The sequence below is a fragment of the Hyla sarda genome, chromosome 2 (genome assembly GCF_029499605.1).
Source record: "Hyla sarda isolate aHylSar1 chromosome 2, aHylSar1.hap1, whole genome shotgun sequence".
NCBI classification, from domain to species: Eukaryota; Metazoa; Chordata; class Amphibia; order Anura; family Hylidae; genus Hyla; species Hyla sarda.
This window is the reverse complement of record NC_079190.1, coordinates 97,942,854-97,962,850: the sequence shown is the minus strand read 5'-3', so window position 1 is coordinate 97,962,850 and position 19,997 is coordinate 97,942,854. Positions and strand designations below refer to the sequence as shown.

At 42.9% G+C, this 19,997-nt stretch overlaps 1 protein-coding gene across 7 annotated transcripts in view; it reads left to right on the top strand.

The window, feature by feature from the left end:
- SLC11A2 (solute carrier family 11 member 2) overlaps positions 1 to 19,997 on the top strand; it is a 122,238-nt gene that overhangs the window by 55,670 nt on the left and 46,571 nt on the right. For all 7 annotated transcript variants that reach the window (XM_056562633.1, XM_056562634.1, XM_056562631.1 and 4 more), the window contains 8 exons: positions 3,194 to 3,315; positions 4,701 to 4,826; positions 6,240 to 6,359; positions 6,652 to 6,758; positions 7,291 to 7,361; positions 11,084 to 11,151; positions 11,539 to 11,694; positions 14,148 to 14,306. In XM_056562633.1, coding sequence (XP_056418608.1) covers positions 3,194 to 3,315; positions 4,701 to 4,826; positions 6,240 to 6,359; positions 6,652 to 6,758; positions 7,291 to 7,361; positions 11,084 to 11,151; positions 11,539 to 11,694; positions 14,148 to 14,306 — 929 coding nt within the window. The remainder of the gene's footprint in view (positions 1 to 3,193; positions 3,316 to 4,700; positions 4,827 to 6,239; positions 6,360 to 6,651; positions 6,759 to 7,290; positions 7,362 to 11,083; positions 11,152 to 11,538; positions 11,695 to 14,147; positions 14,307 to 19,997) is intronic.

Sequence of the window (19,997 nt, the reverse complement as noted above, 5' to 3'; positions counted from 1 at the left end):
TTTAATCTCCCCACTTTTAATCCTTGAAATAAAAAGTTCTCACCAGTAAAACATCCTTTTCCCGATAAATCCAACTTGTTCACAATAAAAAAAGGTTGAGGGGGGGCTTTTTTGCACGTAAACTTAAAGGAGAAATGTGGCAAAACATTTTTCATGGCAAAAACTAAAAAAAATGTACTTTAAACTTGCCTTCCTACGTTCCCCCGTTGCGCAGATATCGGCGTCCCGGTCCTCCAGTGCTGGTCTTCTTCCTGTTTCCTGGGCTTGGTGACTCCTACTGCGCTCAGCATATCGCCAGCCGCAGCAATGTCCCGCCTCTGGCCAGTGATAGGCTGAGCGCACTGTCATGTAAGAAGCCCGGGCCCCTCCTTCTCCCTGCTGCCCGGGCTCCTTACATGACAGTGCGCTCAGCCTTTCACTGGCCAGAGGCGGGACATTGCTGCGGCCGGTGATATGCTGAGTGCAGCATGAGTCTCCAAGCCCAGGAACCAGGAAGAAGATGGCGAAACGGAGGAAGGTGACTTAAAGTTTTTTTTAATTTAGTTTTTTCAGCCCGGGCACAGGGGAAATGAAAAATGTTTTGCTGCAGCTCTCCTTTAATCAGAGGTATAAAAGAACATAAATAGAAAAATAACATCTCCCCAATTGAACATTGAATTTCCCATGGTAAGCTTCCCAGGTGCATAGGATGCAGCAGCTGTTTTGAAGGATGTGATGAAACCAAACCTCCCTTTTCACTTGGGTTTTTTGAGCATTTTGCCCCAAAAAACTTCACAGGAAAAATGCAGTGAACAGATGTTGGCAGGGAGTCAGTAGGTAAACACAGAATGCCAAACCCACTTTGCATTTGTGGGTTTGGTGATGTCCACTTGCCTCCTTAATGTCATCACTAGGGGCGGAGCTACACCGGAGCAGTAGTCAAGTAGGTGATTGGATGTCAGCTTCTCTTATAGTATAGTACATGCCGGGAGCCAGGGTGTTGTAAATGTAAGGCTCTGTTCACATTTTGTACAATGTGAACAGACCCTTCGGGCACTGTTTTCCCAGCTGTTGCTAAACTACAAAGCCAAAGGCTGTCTGAAAATGTTGGGGGTGGTAGTTTTGCAACAATGAGAGGCAGAGGCGTAGCTTGTAGCGTCTGGGCCCCGATGTAAAATCTGCAACAGGGCCCCATTTGCCAGTTAATATACTGGTCTCTTATGGGGCAGCTGTGTTTTGGGGCCCCCTTAGGCACCTGGGCCTGGTGCGACTGCTACCTCTATAGCTACGCCCCCGATTGGAGGCTTCTGGTTTGGGAAGACACTGCATTATGGGCATTCTTCCCAAGGGGAGAGCGGTAAAAATGTACTAACCCATTTTTCTTGGGTTTCTTTTCTTCTTGATTTAGACTCCCTCGACCAGAGGACAAAGTCTGATTCGGTCAACTACGTCAATGACCAGCTAGTGGAATCCATTACTAAGGGCCAGGGCTTAGCCTTAGCCCCCAGAACAGCTAGCACCCTCATATATTACACCGGTACCTACAGCCACTGGAGTACTGGGAAGAGGCAGTACAAACAGGCCCAGAGCCTCCAAAATGTTGCTTCTGGGCCTAGGTGGTAACAGGCTGGCATTATTTAGGCTGGGGAGAGCCAGTAACAATAGTCTTCGCTCACCCTGGTAGCGTCAGGCTGTTGCTGCTTGGTTGGTATCTGGCTAATAATAATACAGGGAACCATATGCATTTTTGTAATGTATTTATATATAAAAAAATAGGGAAAGTGTTCCCCATCTTTTCATTATCAGCCAGATGCCAACCAAGCAGCAACAGCCTGACATTACCAGGGTGGGCGAGGACCATTCTTTTGGGCCCTTCCCAGCCTAAATTAACGCCAGCCTGTTACCGCCTAGGTCCAGGAGTGCCATTTTTGATGCTTCAAGCCTGTTAGGATGTGGCGATGGGTACCAGAGTAATATATAGGGTTAGCGCTAGCTGTTACTGGGGCTAACGCCAAGCTCTGGCTTAGTAATGGATTCTGTCTATAAGATAGCATTCACTACTTAGCCTGAAAATAAAATTATAAAATAACATGACAACTTGAAAAAAAAAAAACACTTTCCCACGGCCTTTGTTAACCCTTTTATTAAAAAGAAATAACAATGCTGGTCATCGACGTAGTCCACCAAATAAAGCATCATTACGGCCCCACCCAGAATGTACAGTTCAGTTTTGCGCACCAGTTTATAAAGAGGGACGTTATGGAGCTAAAAAATATAGAAACACGCAACTAAACTAATATGGGGCCAGAATATTTTATCTATGAGGAAAGATTAAAATTACATTTGTTTAGTCTTGAGAAGAGACGTTTACGGGGATATGATTAACTTATTTAAGTATATAAATGGCCAATACAAAAAATATATGGAAAAACTTTTCCAGATAAAACCCCCTCAAAAGATCAGGGTTCACTATTTTGTGCCTTGAGAAAAAAAAGGGTTTAACAATCCTTTTTTTAGCATAAGAACTGTGAATTTAGGGAACAGACCTGCAAAAAGATGAAATTACTCAGTTTTGTCACTTTATTTGTCCCCACTATTGTCTTTTATCCAATGGGATATAGTTAATAATATAAATAAAATATCTCTTGTTATCCAGACCTAGATTTTGTACTCCCCGGGTATAGGAGATTACTATTGACCTCAAGCAGATGGCATATTGTTTTGAGATGCACATTTTTTTGTTAAATGCTTGGTAAACTGTTGATAAGCATTGTGTTAAAGTTCAACCACTGGTATGGTGTTATTAAAGCATTAGTAATATATTATTTGTATTATAAAGTGTATATTTTTCATACTAGCTATCTTATTAATTTATTTTTATGAAATAAAGAGTTTGCCACATCTATTGTTGCAGGGAACGATTCGGTCCACCATTGCCATGAGCAGTCCTTACTGACTTAGTGGCTCAGATTTATCAACCTGCCTAAGCCAATTGAAAAAATTGTCTGATTTCACCCATATCAGCCAGTCATAGTTCAGCCTTCATATTTTGATGAGTTTTGGAAATGAGTTGAGGTGTGATTGGTTGTTATTGGTGAAACCAGACAGATTGATAAATCTGGGCCAATAATTGGCTTTATTAAATAGCCCAATTTATGAAAAAATACATTTAGATTTCTTTATTTAAAAAAAATATATAAATCTTGTTTTCTAGAAAATGAATCAACAAACCATGACTCTAAAGCCGAGATCAGTGACGGAAGTATTGAGCCGGTCATTCAGGGAGAACCATTTACTACCTATTTTGATGAGAAGATACCCATCCCACAAGATGAGGTGTGAATGCTAATTTTTTTGTAGTGTTTTTATGTAGTTCATTCAGATTTTTCCCCTACTATTGCATATCTGTCACAATGAACGCTTCTGGAAAAAAATTATCTTTGAATAAAAGTTTAATGTTGGGCAAAAGGAAACCTGGAGAAATGAAAAAAATATATATATATTTTTTTATAAATTACGCTTTCATTTATTACAGATATATATAGTCATATTTCATAGAAAATATAGAAGTTGGTCTGCAGCAAAAGACCATCAGGTCCTCCTAGTCTGCCAATATATTATTTAATTTTTCTTAGGATGGATATAGTCATATATGTTTCTCCTAGGCAGGTTTACATTCACTTACTGTGGATTTACCAACCACATCTGCTGGAAGTTTGTTCCAAGCATCTACTACTCTTTCAGTAAAATACTCTACTCTTTTAGGTTTCCTTAAATATTAGTAATTCTATGTGGCAGATATGCATTACCAAGGTTATAATCTCTGTAGTTTTAAGTTTTTTTTTGTTTTTTTTTTAAAGGGCACTTAACAACAATGTATATAAAAACACATTTACTTACTTGTAGCGGTGCCTCTGGTGTCCTGCTCTGGTCCCCAGCTGCACTCCCCTTCTCTTAGAAATTGTGAGCCTAGACCCGGATTTATGTCAGTGCACAGAGTGTCACACTGCCCCGCATCAAATTACTGGCCGAGGTGGGACATCACTGTGGCCAGTGATTGGATGAGGGGAAGTGTGCCACTCTGTGCCCTGACGTCTCTCCACAAACTACAAAACAAAGAGGAAGCGCTCCATGGTGCTAAACAGTTATGGTTCAGGAAATGCTTAGTGTGAACAGACACTTACCGTGGGTGGTTGTGCAGATCAAAGCACAACTTTGGAAAGAACATATGGTAGTATATTTAGACCCTCTGCAACCTTCCCATCAACTACAATGCGATTCTCCAAATTTCCTCCAACTAAAATGGGATTACTTGGGAGCTGAGGAATCTTCAAGACAACTGTGGACAGGTAAAAGTTTGTTTAAAGGGGTACTGCACTGGCCAGCATACAGAACATTTAGTGATGTCAGGCCATGCCCCCTCAAGGTAAGTCTATGGGAGGGGGTTTGGCAGCTGTCAAGCCCATCCCATAGACTTGCATTGAGAGGCGTGGCCTGAAATCACAAGGTGGCGTGGCCGATCCTGCAGTGTTCCAAACGCTGGCCAGTGGAGTACCCCTTCAATACCCAGCATGCAGTGCATTTCACGGGCCAATCCAGCTTGTTCCAGGTAATTAGGTAAATTAGTTTTTAACAAAAAGTTGCAAAGTTGTTGCAAACCCCGTTAAGTCTGTATACATGCACCCAATGACCATTATCCTACTTTTCTGTTTTCTTTGCAGCACTCTTGCTTCAGTTTCCGGAAGCTGTGGGCCTTTACTGGACCAGGCTTCTTGATGAGCATTGCCTATCTAGATCCAGGAAACATTGAGTCTGACTTGCAATCTGGCTCTGTAGCAGGCTTCAAGGTGAATAGATGTCCTCAGTTCTGTACAGTATTAAATGTTTTACAATATGATTGTCCAGCTGTTTGTACTTTGTATGAAATGCATTTTGACAATATCAGATGACAGATGATCCTGTCATCTGATATTGTAACTAAAACTGAGAAAATAGGAACAAATTTGTGTCCAAGGATACCAGCCATTTACTGCTTCTTCTCCTGAGTTCTGCATCTGGCTGTAAATATAACTTTGTGCAGAAAAGGCTTTCTCCACAGGTCTGTCTACAATAGGAGAGAAATGGCATTGTGCCCCAAACCATAGCTATTCTCACTCCTCTCCCCCAAGCCAAAATTTAGGAGATCTAAAGGAAATGAACATCTGTTTTTTTACCAAGCCATACATTAAAGGGAGTCTCACAGCAGTTTTGAGTGATCAAGATTGCTAATGGCCTGACAAAGACCAAAGTGTGGGGAGTTGAATCACAATTGGTGCAATAAAAACCACTGGTCTATGCCCCTGCCACCACCTTGGGACTTTTCCAGGAAGTAGGCTTTTTGTTTGTTACACAGAGCTTTGTGAAATGAGAGCTTCTCATAACCCTCTCTCAGCTATGATTGACCACACTAGTGAAGGAGGGGCCAGGAAAGCATTTCAAGCAAGGAAGTTCTGTGTACCAAAAAATAGGTCTCTCCTCCCAGACACTTCCTGAGGTGTCGGCCAGGAAATAAGTGTTTTTCTTAGACATCCTGGATCCTTCTCCACTTCGGATGCTTTCGGCTTTCTAATCTTATCTGGTGGCAGAGCTGGCCGGTCTAGGTGATAAAGTACACCTTTAACTTTCAACTCTGTCATTATTCGGCATCAGTGGTTGACAAAAAATAGTCCAAATCCACTTTTTTTATTTTTTTTCAGTCCAAAGTCTCAGTAAGTCTTCTGACATTCTTTTCTAGGTGTAGTGTCTATTAGAATTTTCTTATGGAGAAGAAAACATGTCTCAGTATCTGACTCTATTTTCTGACTGTAAATAGTTTTTTCACATTATTATTGGGGTGACCATATTGCCTGAGCTTCTGCTCTGCCCTGTTAAAGGGGTTATCCAAGATTTAAAAAAAAAACAAAAAAAAACAGACCTAATTTCTTTCAAACACCACTCCCTGTCTGTCTCCAGATTGGGTGTGGTATTACAACTTGGGTCCATTCACTGCATTGGAACTGAGATGCAGAACCCCACCCAACCTGGAGACAGACAGGGAGCGGTGAAAGAAATTAGGTCTGTTTTTTGATTACTGGATAACCCTTTTAACCTTACCGCAATATTGTTGCAGAGTTCCATCTTACATTCGAATACAGTGCTTTCTGAATATATAGATATTGTAGTTTCTTTATCATATCAATGTATATTATTTATTTTCTACATCATATGTTATGTTTCCTTAGCTACTATGGGTTCTTCTGCTTGCCACCATTATTGGCCTTCTTCTTCAGCGTCTGTCAGCCAGGTTAGGCGTAGTGACTGGTCTTCACTTAGCAGAAATGTGCAACAGGCAGTATCCAAAGGTATGTTCTTTTATCTGTATTATACAGGTGCATTCTCTATTACATGCTTTGTCAACCTGATATCATGCGGCCTCCTTTAAACTCTTCAAGTATACGGTTGGTATACATCGTGCCAATTGTTTCCATCAGTATTGTTGGCCATGTAAGAAACATACCTGACCTTTTTAGAAATTAAGATATATTAGGAAAAACTTGATATTATTGCGTATATTAAATAAACCTTTACAGCTTGGTTTTAAGGTGTACAATTGTCTTTGTTACACCAGTATGTGATAGTATTATGTTTTCTTAGGTACCGCGCATAATCTTGTGGCTTATGATAGAGCTGGCTATTATTGGATCTGATATGCAAGAGGTCATTGGTTCAGCTATTGCCATCCACCTTCTATCTGCAGGAATGTGAGTTTTTTTTTTTCCTTTCATTTTTTCGTTGTTGCTTTATTGCAAACAATATAGCACAGAGCAATTGATCTGTTCATGGTTTGCCATTTTTCCATCTTCATCGAATACAGTGGTCTCCAAACTGTGGCCCCCCCAGCTGTTGCAAGACCACTGGGCATACCAGGAGTTGTAGTTTAGCAATATCTGGTGGGCCACTGTATGGAGACAACTGACCTAGTATATGGCCAGTTTTATAGTACACAAGAACTGCTATAAAATTGAAATGAATTGTAACAAGAAAGTGTATTCTCTGAGTTTGATGACGGTAGAAATGTCTCTGTAATCCATGTATCATAAAGTGTTGCAGTACAACAAGCTGACAGTATATTTACAGTGTCTAGTAGTAAGTGTAGACATTACGCCTATTTCTTAATCCTGCTCACTTAATAACAGTTTACACATGGGTTATCAGCTTTATTTATGTCCCACAAGGAAGACAGTAGACATTAAAAAGATTATTTGACGCCTTCTTGTCTTGTTCTTTTTCCAGAATTCCATTGTGGGGAGGAGTGTTGATTACAATCATAGACACTTTCTTCTTCCTCTTTCTAGATAAGTATGGTGAGTATTAGGGATGTAAGAAAAAATCGATTCTCGCGATAATCGCGATTTTTCATTTGCCGATACAGAATCGATTCAAAATATTTTTGAATCGATTCTTTTAGGGATGTGGAATTTTTAATAAAACGCACTTTATCTTACCTGCCAACGAGCCCGCGGAGCTCCGGTACAGTCCGGTACAGGTGTTCGGTCCCCGGGCTGTATTCTTCTTACTTCCTGTTAGTCCGGCACGTCACATGGAGCTTCAGCCTATCACCAGCGGAGGCGGGACATCGCTGCGGCTGGTGATAGGCTGAAGCTCCATGTGACGTGCCGGACTAACAGGAAGTAAGAAGAATACAGCCCGGGGACCGAACACCTGTACCGGAGTGTACCGGAGCTCCGCGGGCTCGTTGGCAGGTAAGATAAAGTGCGTTTTATTTTATTTTGCAGCCCGGACGGGATAACATGAGAAAAGTGAGCACCGGAGTACTAGATCGCCGCTGTCAAAGCTGACAGCGGCGTCTATTGGGATCTATGAATGCTCCCAGGTGGGCGATATATCGCGATGTATCGTCACCTAGACGGTATCGCGATATATCGCGATATATCGAATCGCCACACTGGTATCGCGATTCGAATCGAATCGCCAAATTCTTGGCGATTCACACCCCTAGTGAGTATAGGCATTCGACTTGAAGAGGTTTTTAACAGCTTCTATAATAGTCTTTTAATCTTTGAAGAGTATTTATACTTAAAAGCAATTAAACTTTTTTAAATCTCAGTAAAAATGCGCAGATCGTCTAGAGACCTGTGCTTAAAGGGGTACTCTGCCCCTAGACATCTTATCCCCTATCCAAAGGATAGGGGATAAGATGTCAGATTGCCGCGGTCCCGCTGCTGGGGATCCCCGCTGTGGCACCGCGCTATCGCTCTGCACGTAATGACGGGCAATACAGGGGCCGGAGCATCGTTGCGTCACGGCTCAGCCCCTCATGACATCACGGCCCGCCCCTTTCAATACAAGTCTATGGGAAGGGGCGTGGCGGCCGCTACGCCCCCTCCCATAGACTTGCATTAAGGGGACTGGCCGTGATGTCACGAGGGCCGGAGCCATGACGTTACGCTTCTCCGTCCCCTGTATCGCCCGTCATTACGCACAGAGCGAACTCGCTCTGTGCTGTAATGATAGCGGGGTGCCGCAGCGGGACTGTGGCGATCAGTCATCTTATCTCCTGTCCTTTGGATAGGGGATAAGATGTCTAGGGGCGGAGTACCCCTTTAAGTATTTTTAAAGCATTAACCCTTTAAAGACCCAGCCAATTTTCACTGTAGGACCCGGCCATTTTTTGCACATCTGACCACTGTCACTTTAAGCATTAATAACTCTGGGATGCTTTTACCTTTCATTCTGATTCAGAGAATGTTTTTTCGTGACATATTCTACTTTACGTTAGTGGTAAAATTTTGTCGATACTTGCATCATTTCTTGGTGAAAAATTTGCCGCAGCTCATACTTGAAGCAGGAAACTTACTGTAAACCCGCCCGTGTGAATGTACCCTGTACGTTCACATGGGGGGCAAACCTCCAGCTGTTTGAAAACTACAACTCCCAGCATGTACTGACAGACCGTGCATGCTGGGAGTTGTAGTTTTGCAACAGCTGGAGGCACACTGGTTGGAAAACCTTCAGTGTGCCTATAGCTGTTGCAAAACTACAACTCCCAGCATGTACTGATCGCCGAAGGGCATGCTGGGAGATCTAGTTATGCAACAGCTGGAGGGATTGCAACTACAACTCCCAGCATGCCGAGACAGCTGTTTCGGCATGCTGGGATTTGCAGTTTTGCAACATCTGGAGGGCTACAGATAGAGACCACTGCACTGTGATCTCCAAACTGTAGACCTCCAGATGTTGCAAAACTGCAAATTCCAGCATGCACAGACAGCAAACAGCTATGTGGGCATGCTAGGAGTTGTAGTTTTGCAAGATCTAGAGTGCTACAGTATAGAGATCACTGTGCAGTGGTCTCTAAACTGTAGACCTCCAGCTGTTGCAAAACTGCATCTCCCACCATGCCCAGCAGCTGTCTGGGCATGCTGGGAGTTGTAGTCTTGCAACATCTGGAGGGCTACAGTCTCAGACTGTAGCCCTCTAGATGTTGCTAGACAACTTACTGGCTTCCGTCGGATCCAGGGAGCCGTCCTCTTCTGCTGCACGACATCGCCGCCCGCGCCGATCACCGCCGCCAATCCCGTCCCGCAGCTTCCACCGACGGGTAAGTGGATCTTCGGCGTTCGGTCCCCGTCGTTTCCCCGTCCTGCCCCGCCTATTGTGGGTGGGCACAACGGGGAAAACAAAAGTAAACCCCGGGGTGCCTGCTGATCGATATCAGCAGTCACCCCGGCCCGGTCCCCGCCCGGCGCGCGGCGGGGATCGAAATTCCCACGGGCGTACAGGTACGCCCTGGGTCCTTAAGACCCAGGTACAGAAGGCGTATCCATACGCCCTAGGTCCTGTACGGGTTAAAGGGGTACTCCAGTGGCAAACTTTATTTTTTTTTTAAATGAACTGGTGCCAGAAAGTTAAACCTATTTGTAAATTACTTTTATTAAAAAAATCTTAATCCTTGCAGTACTTTTTAGTGGTCATCACCTCCAAACAAAATAAAATACATGCACAGTGCTAGTTTTGTGTGTTACTAGTTAGGGACAAATAACACCACCACTATCATTACAACTTACATCACTATATTGTTACTGAAAAAAATCCACTATACAAAAAAACAATATTTCCACATACAATCACCATATAAAGATAGATACCAGCTGTACATAGATTTGTATACCATATAAGTGATTATATTCAGGACCATATAGAGGTAAATACCGGCTGTGCACAGGATCTGTATATCTTATAAATAATTATATAAAGGATCATATAGAGGTAGATATCAGCTGTTCACAGGATATATGCACCATATAAGTGATTACAGTTTTTTTTGTTCTGTCCGGATCAGACCACCATGTTAACTTCTTCCAGCCAAGACTCCTCTCTTTAGCATCTGCAGGACAAACATGTCAGGTCGTGTTCACATGGCAGAATTTCTGCACTGAATTCTGGATAGATTTATCCCCAATACACTTCAATTGGATTCCACTGTCCCATTCACACAGCAGAATTTCTGCTGGAGAATTTCCACTGCAGGAATTCCATTGAAGTGAATTGGCCATAAATGCATGCAGAATTCAGTGCACAAGTTATGCAGTGTGAAACCAGCCTTAGACTCTTTCCAGCACCAATAAGAGATGTGAGGAATAACCCCTAGTCCATGGCAAGCACATTTCTGCACTTGCCTTTATTCAGGAGTTATTTCTCACATATTGTAAGTTCTGGTGAGCAGGGCCCTCACTCCTCTTGTATCTCCCCTTTTACCTCATAGATAGTAGTCAGCCCTTGTGAGCCCGGCCCTCACTTTTCGTCAAATATTTTGTCTGTACATTTGCAGTCTCGGTTTTGTGCTGCTGAACATGTTGGTGATATCAAAAGATTATTATTAGTATTATTATTGCTCATTGCAAAAGCTCTGCTTTCTTAACACCGTAGATAACACGTGATTTACTAGGAGTTATCAAAACTGTATAATATTTTGTATTCATATTGGCTTTGTATTGTACATGTAGTAAATAAGTAATTACACCTGATTTACATTATACTATGATTTTTTTCCTGTTATTTATAGGTCTGAGGAAACTGGAATTGTTGTTTGGGTTTTTGATTTCGATAATGGCGATCACTTTTGGCTATGAGGTAGGTTTACCATTTTTTTTTTAATGCAAATTAGGTTTTTTTTATTTATTTTTTTTAGGTTTGTTTTAGTATGTGTATTAGGTTTGCCTTGTTTTGTCACACTTCCAGAATTTTTCCTGAAAAAAAATCTTGCATCTTGAAAAACAATTCTTATACGAAATGTGTTTTTCTCCCTTCTGCTTCACTAATATATTTGTCTCCGTAATGCTGTAACACTTGACATTGAAAAAAAACAAAACATTTCTTGAAAATACAAACAAAAAAAAAACCTTTTGCTGTTTGTTCTACTCTGTTGTCGTGTCAGAAGCTCTACTGGCATATAGTGTTTGTGATTTGTTGTATAGGAGGCAATTATATTCTTTCCTTGCATTGTTACCTCTCTTTCAGTATGTGCGTGTCAGCCCAGACCAAGGACAACTTCTTAAGGGCATGTTCTTTCCTTACTGTGAAGGCTGTGGAACCCCTCAACTTGAACAAGCAGTGGGAATAGTGGGAGCTGTCATAATGCCTCACAACATGTACTTACATTCAGCCTTGGTCAAGGTATTTGTTTAATGTGCAAAAACTCAATTTTTGATCAAAATGCACGGGAAGCCCGGTCTGCAGTGATAGGATGGACGGCTCCATCCTGTTACTGCAGGAGCCTGCTTTGAACTCTGTGTAGCGTCTTGAACGCACACACAAAGTTTAAATCAGCGCTCGGGATGCAAGTTCTTGATCCCTGAGTGGCGCCCTCATCCCCTGGGCACTCTAGGCCGGTGGGACTGGCCTTGGCTCTTCTTGCACGATGCATGTCTAAATGCCAGAAGAATTCACCTGCCTTTGAAGTATACATAGAGCCCAAAACAACAGAAAATATGCAAAGAATGTTGTTAGTTCAGCTCACCACTTCAATGTGTATAGCATCTGAAGAATAAGTCAATCCTCGGAGAGCAAGGCAGGCAGACAGTGGGCCGTATCTCGAACATGTAGCAAGAAAAGGGCAAAAAAGCAGGGGCCTCCAGCTCCTCCAAATATAAGGTCTGTGAAAACATCACTTTTAATACATCAATTAAAATCAGAAGGATATCCACCAAAAAAATGAAGGTAAAAGCAAGGACACTCGACACGTTTTGAGCTGTTCAGAGCTCTTAGTCTTGGCACATAATATTGGGCATATGCCCCTTTTTTATACTTTCAACACAGCAGAGCCCTGCCAATCATGGATAAGAGCCAGAAACAGTGTGATAATGAGGTGTGCAGACATCCACACTCTCCACACAAAGCCTCAAACTCTGGAGTGTATCAAATCGGATACACATGGGCATACATAATGCATAAGGCGAAAACGTACATTGACAGTGTTCTGAGCAACAATCCAAAAGAGATATGAATGAATACAGTATGTGTCAGTGTGATACAAACATATTTGATCCGTAGCAAGAGATGGTATAATAGAAAACAAATCATAGTAAGCAAAAGTGAGCTTTTTCATTGTATTCACTCTGTACATGTTTATCTTGGCCATAGTCGCCTGTTCACACATGCCACTGTGTATGCTTACATTTTACAATGTGCTAAGATCTGGACCGGGTTTTCCTTCATGCAGGATTATCTGAAGTTCACATGTTTACCTGATCTGATCCGATCCAGAGTTTGTGGCTTTGTGTGGAGAGTGTGAATGTCTGCACACCTCATTATCACACTGTTTCTGGCTCTTATCCATGATTGGCAGGGCTCTGCTTGGTTGAGAATATAAAAAAGGGGCACATGCCCATTATTATGTGCTAAGACTAAGAGCTGTGAACAGCTCGAAACTTGTCGGATTTTACTTTCAATTTTTTGGTGGATATCCTTCTGATTTTAATCGATGTATTAAAAGTGATGTTTTAACAGACCTTCTATTTGGAGGAGCTGGAGGCCCCTGCTTTTTTACCCTCTTCTTGCTAAAACAACAACCACTTAATTTTAGTTGTATCACCCTTCCTTAGCTGCCTCTGTACATGGGTAATCAACTGTGCAAAATGAGGACAAAAACAAAATATTGACTGGTGTTATTGTATTTTACAAGTAACATGCACTCTGTGTGAACCTATGATACCCAGACATACCATGCAGAAAGTTAAACATTTTAGTGTGGGTTTAGAGACGTGTGCACTTTTGTGTTAGAATTTAAGCTTTTTACTTTTTTCTTATTTTTTTTAAATTTAACCTTAAATTTTTTATATTTATATTCACTTACAACTTTCTTGGTCAATATTGATACCAAGGTTCACTAGCAACAACCCTAATGCAACTGCATATAAGTAGAATGAAAGGAATGTCCAGCACAGTATATGAAGTAAAAACAGGAACTCTTTATTCTCGGATCAATGGATACATACAGTAACATAATGCCAACATGTTTCGGATATAGCTGGATGCTTAATCATGGCCATGATTAAGGGTCCAGCTCTATCTGAAACACGTTGGCGTTATGTTCCGGTGTGTATCCATTGATCCGTGAATAAAGAGTTCCTGTTTTTACTTCATATACTGTGCTGGACATTCCTTCCTTTCTACATATCTGCTGTATGGTCCGGGAGCACTGCCGACCAGTCTGAAGTCTGCAGTGGTGAGCTGTCAGTTGTCCCTCATTTGCTTCTAATGCAACTGCATCTCCTTCGCCATTCGGTGACCAGGGAATTATAGTATTTTAGTTCCCTGTCACAGTATACGATTGGGTTTTCGTTGTGACAAGCCACTTCTACCATTGTCACTCCATGCAGTAGCCCTTAATGCATCAAACCCAGCACATAAATGAAAAGGCTTCTGACACCCCCAGCTATAAAAGGTTCATATTGACCTAATTATTATTGTATTGTTTGACACAATGTTAATATACGGTATATTCATTTTTAATATGGAAAAGTATCCATTAAAGTTTTGTACGTTGGGAGTTGCTCGTGTCTTGGTCAACGTTGCCTTCATTACTTCATGTTTTTCATCTACTAAGCTAACATGTTTCTGCTTTTCAGTCCAGAGATGTAAATCGTTCCAACAAAAAAGAAGTGAGAGAGGCGAACAAATATTTCTTCATTGAGTCAACCATAGCCTTATTTGTGTCGTTTATTATCAACGTCTTTGTGGTAGCAGTGTTTGCTGAAGCCTTCTTTGGAAAAACCAATGAAGAAGTGGTAAGGCCTTTTATTCAGTTATACATTACAGGCCAGGAGCTGTGTTCTGTCAGCCAGTACTTTTTGTTTGTACTTTTAGTGCTTAAACAGAGTACTGGAAGCAAAAGCCCACGGTCTTTACTATGCAAGTTGAAGAGCAGGTCCCCAGGACTGTATCTTGTAAAATTCTGTATATCAGTATATCACTGGTATTACTGTAAAATGAATCCCTCCAGTATGTCGGATAATTTGGGCCTTAAAGGAGTTTTCCCGGGAAAACCCATTGATAGCCAAGACAAAGGAAAGGCCATCAATAGCTGATCTCAAGTACACTCTGCATCCTTGTTGATCGGCTATTACGGACTGCCATGGGGCTAAACGTGTACGGAACAACCACCCTCTGATCCATACAGTGTGCAATAGGGACTCCAGGTTATTGCAGCTGAGCTCTGAGTGCAGTTACGGAGAGCTACACTGCAGTAACTTGGCACCACCAATACAAAATTTATAGAGTCAAGGCTTCTTGCTTTGTACAATGTGTTTTACTTTCAGCACAGTATCTCCCTCCAATAGCTGATCTACATGATATGGCATAACAGACTGATTGGTGGGGGTCTCAGTGGTATAGCCACAGTCATGAGAATTGAGGAAAATTATAAATCCCCCAAACAAATAGAGCTCTCTCTATATAGTTGTCTGAACTTTCCTGAATTTAGTCCCTGGCAACCTTTAGAAGCCTTATAGTGAATAAATGGATCACTGGCCATGCACATGTTGTGCACCCCATTCATTTGGGTTTTTGACATTAGTTATCATAATTGTGTGGATCATGGTGGTCAGATCCCCACTGATCAGCTTATTTTCCCCCATGCTGTGGATAGGAGATAACTCTGATGGAAGAGATAAGAATATCACTTTACAATATACCTGTCATTTTAGGTAAGTTTCTAAGATAAGCTGTTCTGTATGTGTACATGAGGCGTAACACTGACCATTATGTACAATGCTTTCGGGAAGTCTTCAGACCTTTCTCTTTAACATTTTGTTATTTTGAAGCCTTGTTCTAACATACATTTTTTAAGAGTTTTCTTCCATTAATCTGCACTCCATACCCCATAATGGAAATGTAACAATAACATTTTAGAATTTTTCGCCAGCTTATTTACCACTTAAAGGAAAACTGTCAGCCTGTTCACCCACACTAAACCCAATACACTGGGTTATAGTGTGGGTGAACAAGAGTTCAACAAGGAGTCACCTACTTAACCCCTTAAGGACAATGGATGTACTCCTACGCCCCCGTTTCCGAGTCCTTAAGGACCGAGGACGTAGGAGTACGCCCTGTCCTTTCCCGGCCCCCCGCCGCTAGCCGGAGGGGAGCCGGTGCCCGATGCCTGCTGAAATCGTTCAGCAGGCATCGCGGCATATCGCCCAGGGGGGTCATTATGCCCCCCCATGTCGGCGATGGCCGCAGATCGCTGGACAATTCAGTCCAGCGATCTGCGGCGATTCCGGGTCAATCGGGTCTTCAGTGACCCGGTGACCCGGAATTACTGGCTGATCGGGGCCGTCATAGACGGCCCCGAACAGCCAGAGCCTGCAGGGGTGAGGTGGCACTGGTGCCACCTCACGATCGCCCTGATTCGTCGGCCGGATTACCGGCCGACCAATCAGGGCGCCTGCTGCGGGTGTCACTCCCGCACCCGCTCCGCCCCTCTTCCGGAGGACGTGAGCGGGTGCGGGACGTGCACCCCTGGTGCTGGGGACCCCGATCCCCGGCGTTAATGTTGGGATCGGGGCCCCAGGAGCGACGACGGCGGCGGCGGCGGGACTGACCTGTGCGGCGATCAAGCAGCAGCAGGAGGTGAGTGACAGCCTCCTGCTGTTGCTTAGCAACAGCTCCCAGCATGCAAAAAGGGCATGCTGGGAGCTGTAGTTATGCAACAGGAGGAGGCAGACCACCACAACTCCCAGCATGCACTTATGGGCATGCTGGGACTTATGGTTTTGCAACAGCTGGAGGCACATTCTTTCTATGGAAAAGTGTACCTTCAGCTGTTGTGTAACTACAACTCCCAGCTTGCACAAACAGCTTAAGTGCATGCTGGGAGTTGTAGTGGTGCATCTGGTGGTTGCATAACTACAACTCCCAGCATGCCCGTTGGCTGTCGGTGACTGCTGAGAGTTGTAGTTTTGCAACAGCTGAAGGCACACTGAGTTAAGTAGCAAACCAGTGTGTCTCCAGCTGTTGCATAACTACAATCCCCAGCATCCCCAGCCAAAGTAGTATGCCTCCCGCTGTTGCATAACTACAACACCCAGCATGCCCTTCCGCTGTCCGTACATGCTGGGGGTTGTAGCTTTTGCAACAGCTGATGCACACTGGTTGCAAAACACTGAGTTTGTTGCCAAACTCGGTGTTTCACAACCTGTGTGTCTCCAGCTGTTGCAAAACTACAACTCCCAGCATGCACTGATAGACCGTACATGCTGGGAGTTGTAGTTTTGCAACAGCTGGATGTTCCCCCCCCCAATGTGAACGTACAGGGTACACTCACATGGGCGGAGGATTACAGTAAGTATCCGGCTGCAAGTTTGAGCTGCAGCAAATTTTCTGCCGCTGCTCAAACTGCCAGCGAGAAACTACTGTGAACCCCCCGCCCATGTGACTGTACCCTAAAAACACTACACTACACTAACACAAAATAAAGTAAAAAACACTACATATACACATACCCCTACAATAAAAATGAAAAACGTCTGGTACGCCACCGTTTCCAAAACGGAGCCTCCAGCTGTTGCAAAACTACAACTCCCAGCATGCACTTATAGACCCTACATGCTGGGAGTTGTAGTTTTGCAACAGCTGGATGTTTCTCCCCCCCAATGTGAACGTACAGGGTACACTCACATGGGCGGAGGATTACAGTAAGTATCCGGCTGCAAGTTTGAGCTGAGGCAAATTTTCTGCGAGAACTGCCAGCGAGAAACTACTGTGAACCCCCGCCCGTGCGACTGTACTCTAAAAACACTACACTACACTACACTAACACAAAATAAAATAAAAAGTAAAAAACACTACATATACACATACCCCTACACAGCCCCCCTCCCCAATAAAAATGAAAAACGTCTGGTACGCCACTGTTTCCAAAACGGAGCCTCCAGCTGTTGCAAAACAACTACTCCCAGTATTACCAGACAGCCACTGACTGTCCAGGCATGCTGGGACTTTTACAACAGCTGGAGGCACCCTATTTGGGAATCACTGGCGTAGAATACCCCTATGTCCACCCCTATGCAAGTCCCTAATTCAGGCCTCAAATGCGCATGGCGCTCTCACTTTGGAGCCCTGTCGTATTTCAAGGCAACAGTTTAGGGTCACATATGGGGTATCGCCGTACTCGGGAGAAATTGGGCTTCAAATTATGGGGGGTATTTTCTGCAATTACCCTTTTTAAAAATCTAAATTTTTTGGGAAACCAACATTTTAGGTAAAAAATATATATTTTTTTTTTTTACATATGCAAAAGTTGTGAATCACCTGTGGGGTATTAAGGTTCACATTACCCCTTGTTACGTTCCCCGAGGGGTCTAGTTTCCAAAATGGTATGCCATGTGGTTTTTTTTTTTGCTGTCCTGGCACCATAGGGGCTTCCTAAATGCGGCATGCCCCCAGAGCAAAATTTGCTTTCAAAAAGCCAAATGTGATTCCTTCTCTTCTGAGACCTGTAGTGCGCCAGCAGAGCACTTCTCACCCCCATATGAGGTGTTTTCTGAATCGGGAGAAATTGGGCTTCAAATTTTGGGGGGTATTTTCTGCTATTACCCTTTTAAAAAATGTAAAATATTTTGGGAAAACAAGCATTTTAGGTAAAATTTTTTTTTTTTTTTTTTACATATGCAAAAGTCGTGAAACACCTGTAGGGTATTAAGGTTCACTTTACCCCTTTTTTTACGTTCCCCGAGGGGTCTGGTTTCCAAAATGGTATGCCATGTGTTTTTTTTTTTTGCGGTTCTGGCACCATAGGGGCTTCCTAAATGCGGCATGCCCCCAGAGCAAAATTTGCTTTCAAAAAGCCAAATGTGACTCCTTCTCTTCTGAGACCTGTAGTGCGCCAGCAGAGCACTTTTCACCCCATATGGGGTGTTTTCTGAATCGGGAGAAATTGGGCTTCAAATTTTGGGGGGTATTTTCTGCTATTATCCTTTTTAAAAATGTAACATTTTTGGGAAACCAAGCATTTTAGGTAAAACATTTTTTTTTTTTTTTTTACATATGCAAAAGTCGTGAATCACCTGTGGAGTATTAAGGTTCACTTTACCCCTTGTTACGTTCCCTGAGGGGTCTAGTTTCCAAAATGGTATGCCATGTGGGGTTTTTCTGCTGTCCTGGCACCATAGGGGCTTCCTAAAGGTGACATGCCCCCCAAAAACCATTTGACGCTCCTTCCCTTCTGAGCCCTCTACTGCGCCCGCCGAACAATTAACATAGACATATGAGGTATGTGCTTACTCGAGAGAAATTGGGTTTCAAATACAAGTAAAATTTTTCTCCTTTTTACCCCTTGCAAAAATTCAAAAATTGGGTCTACAAGAACATGCGAGTATAAGAAATGAAGATTGTGAATTTTCTCCTTCACTTTTCTGCTATTCCTGTGAAACACCTAAAGGGTTAATACACTTATTGAATGTCATTTTGAATACTTTGGGGGTGTAGTTTTTATAATGGGGTCATTTATGGGGTATTTCTAATATGAAGGCCCTTCAAATCCACTTCAAACCTGAACTGGTCCATGAAAAATAGCGAGTTTGAAAATTTTGTGAAAAATTTCCAAATTGCTGCTGAACTTTGAAGTCCTCTGGTGTCTTCCAAAAGTAAAAACTCATAAATTTTATGATGCAAACATAAAGTAGACATATTGTATATGTGAACCCAAAAATGTTTTATTTTGAATATCCATTTTCCTTACAAGCAGAGAGCTTCAAAGTTAGAAAAATGCAAAATTTTCATTTTTTTCATCAAATTTGGGGATTTTTCACCAAGAAAGGATGCAAGTTACCATAAAATTTTACCACTATGTTAAAGTAGAATATGTCACGAAAAAACAATCTCGGAATCAGAATGATAACTAAAAGCATTCCAGAGTTATTAATGTTTAAAGTGACAGTGGTCAGAATTGCAAAAAACGCTCTGGTCCTTAAGGTGTAAAATGGCCTGGTCCTTAAGGGGTTAAAGGAAATCTGTCACCAGTGTCACCTGCACTAACTGGTACTTACCTTGTCCCGTTCCGTGGCGGGGATCTCCGGTAATCTTGTCCGTTAGCTCCAGCTCCGGGCACCCCGCTTGGGGCATGGGCGGAGCTTAGTGACATCAGCAGCGTCTAGCAGCGCGGGACCCAGCAGCAGCAGCGGAGATTTCACTAAGCTCCACCTGTGCCCCAAGCCGGGTGCCCGGCGCTCGAGCTAACGGACAAGATTACCGGAGATCCCCTTCACGGACCGGGACAAGGTAAGTACAGTTGTCATCAGTGTCACCCGAACTATCTGTTGGTACCGACAAGTTAGTGCAGGTGACACTGTTGACAGATTTCCTTTAAATATGTCCAGTAGGTCCTGAGATATGTCAGTGACCCCTCCTTGGACTCCTGTTCACCCACACTATAACCAAGTGTATTGGGTTTAGCCTGAATGAACTGGCTGACAGCTTTT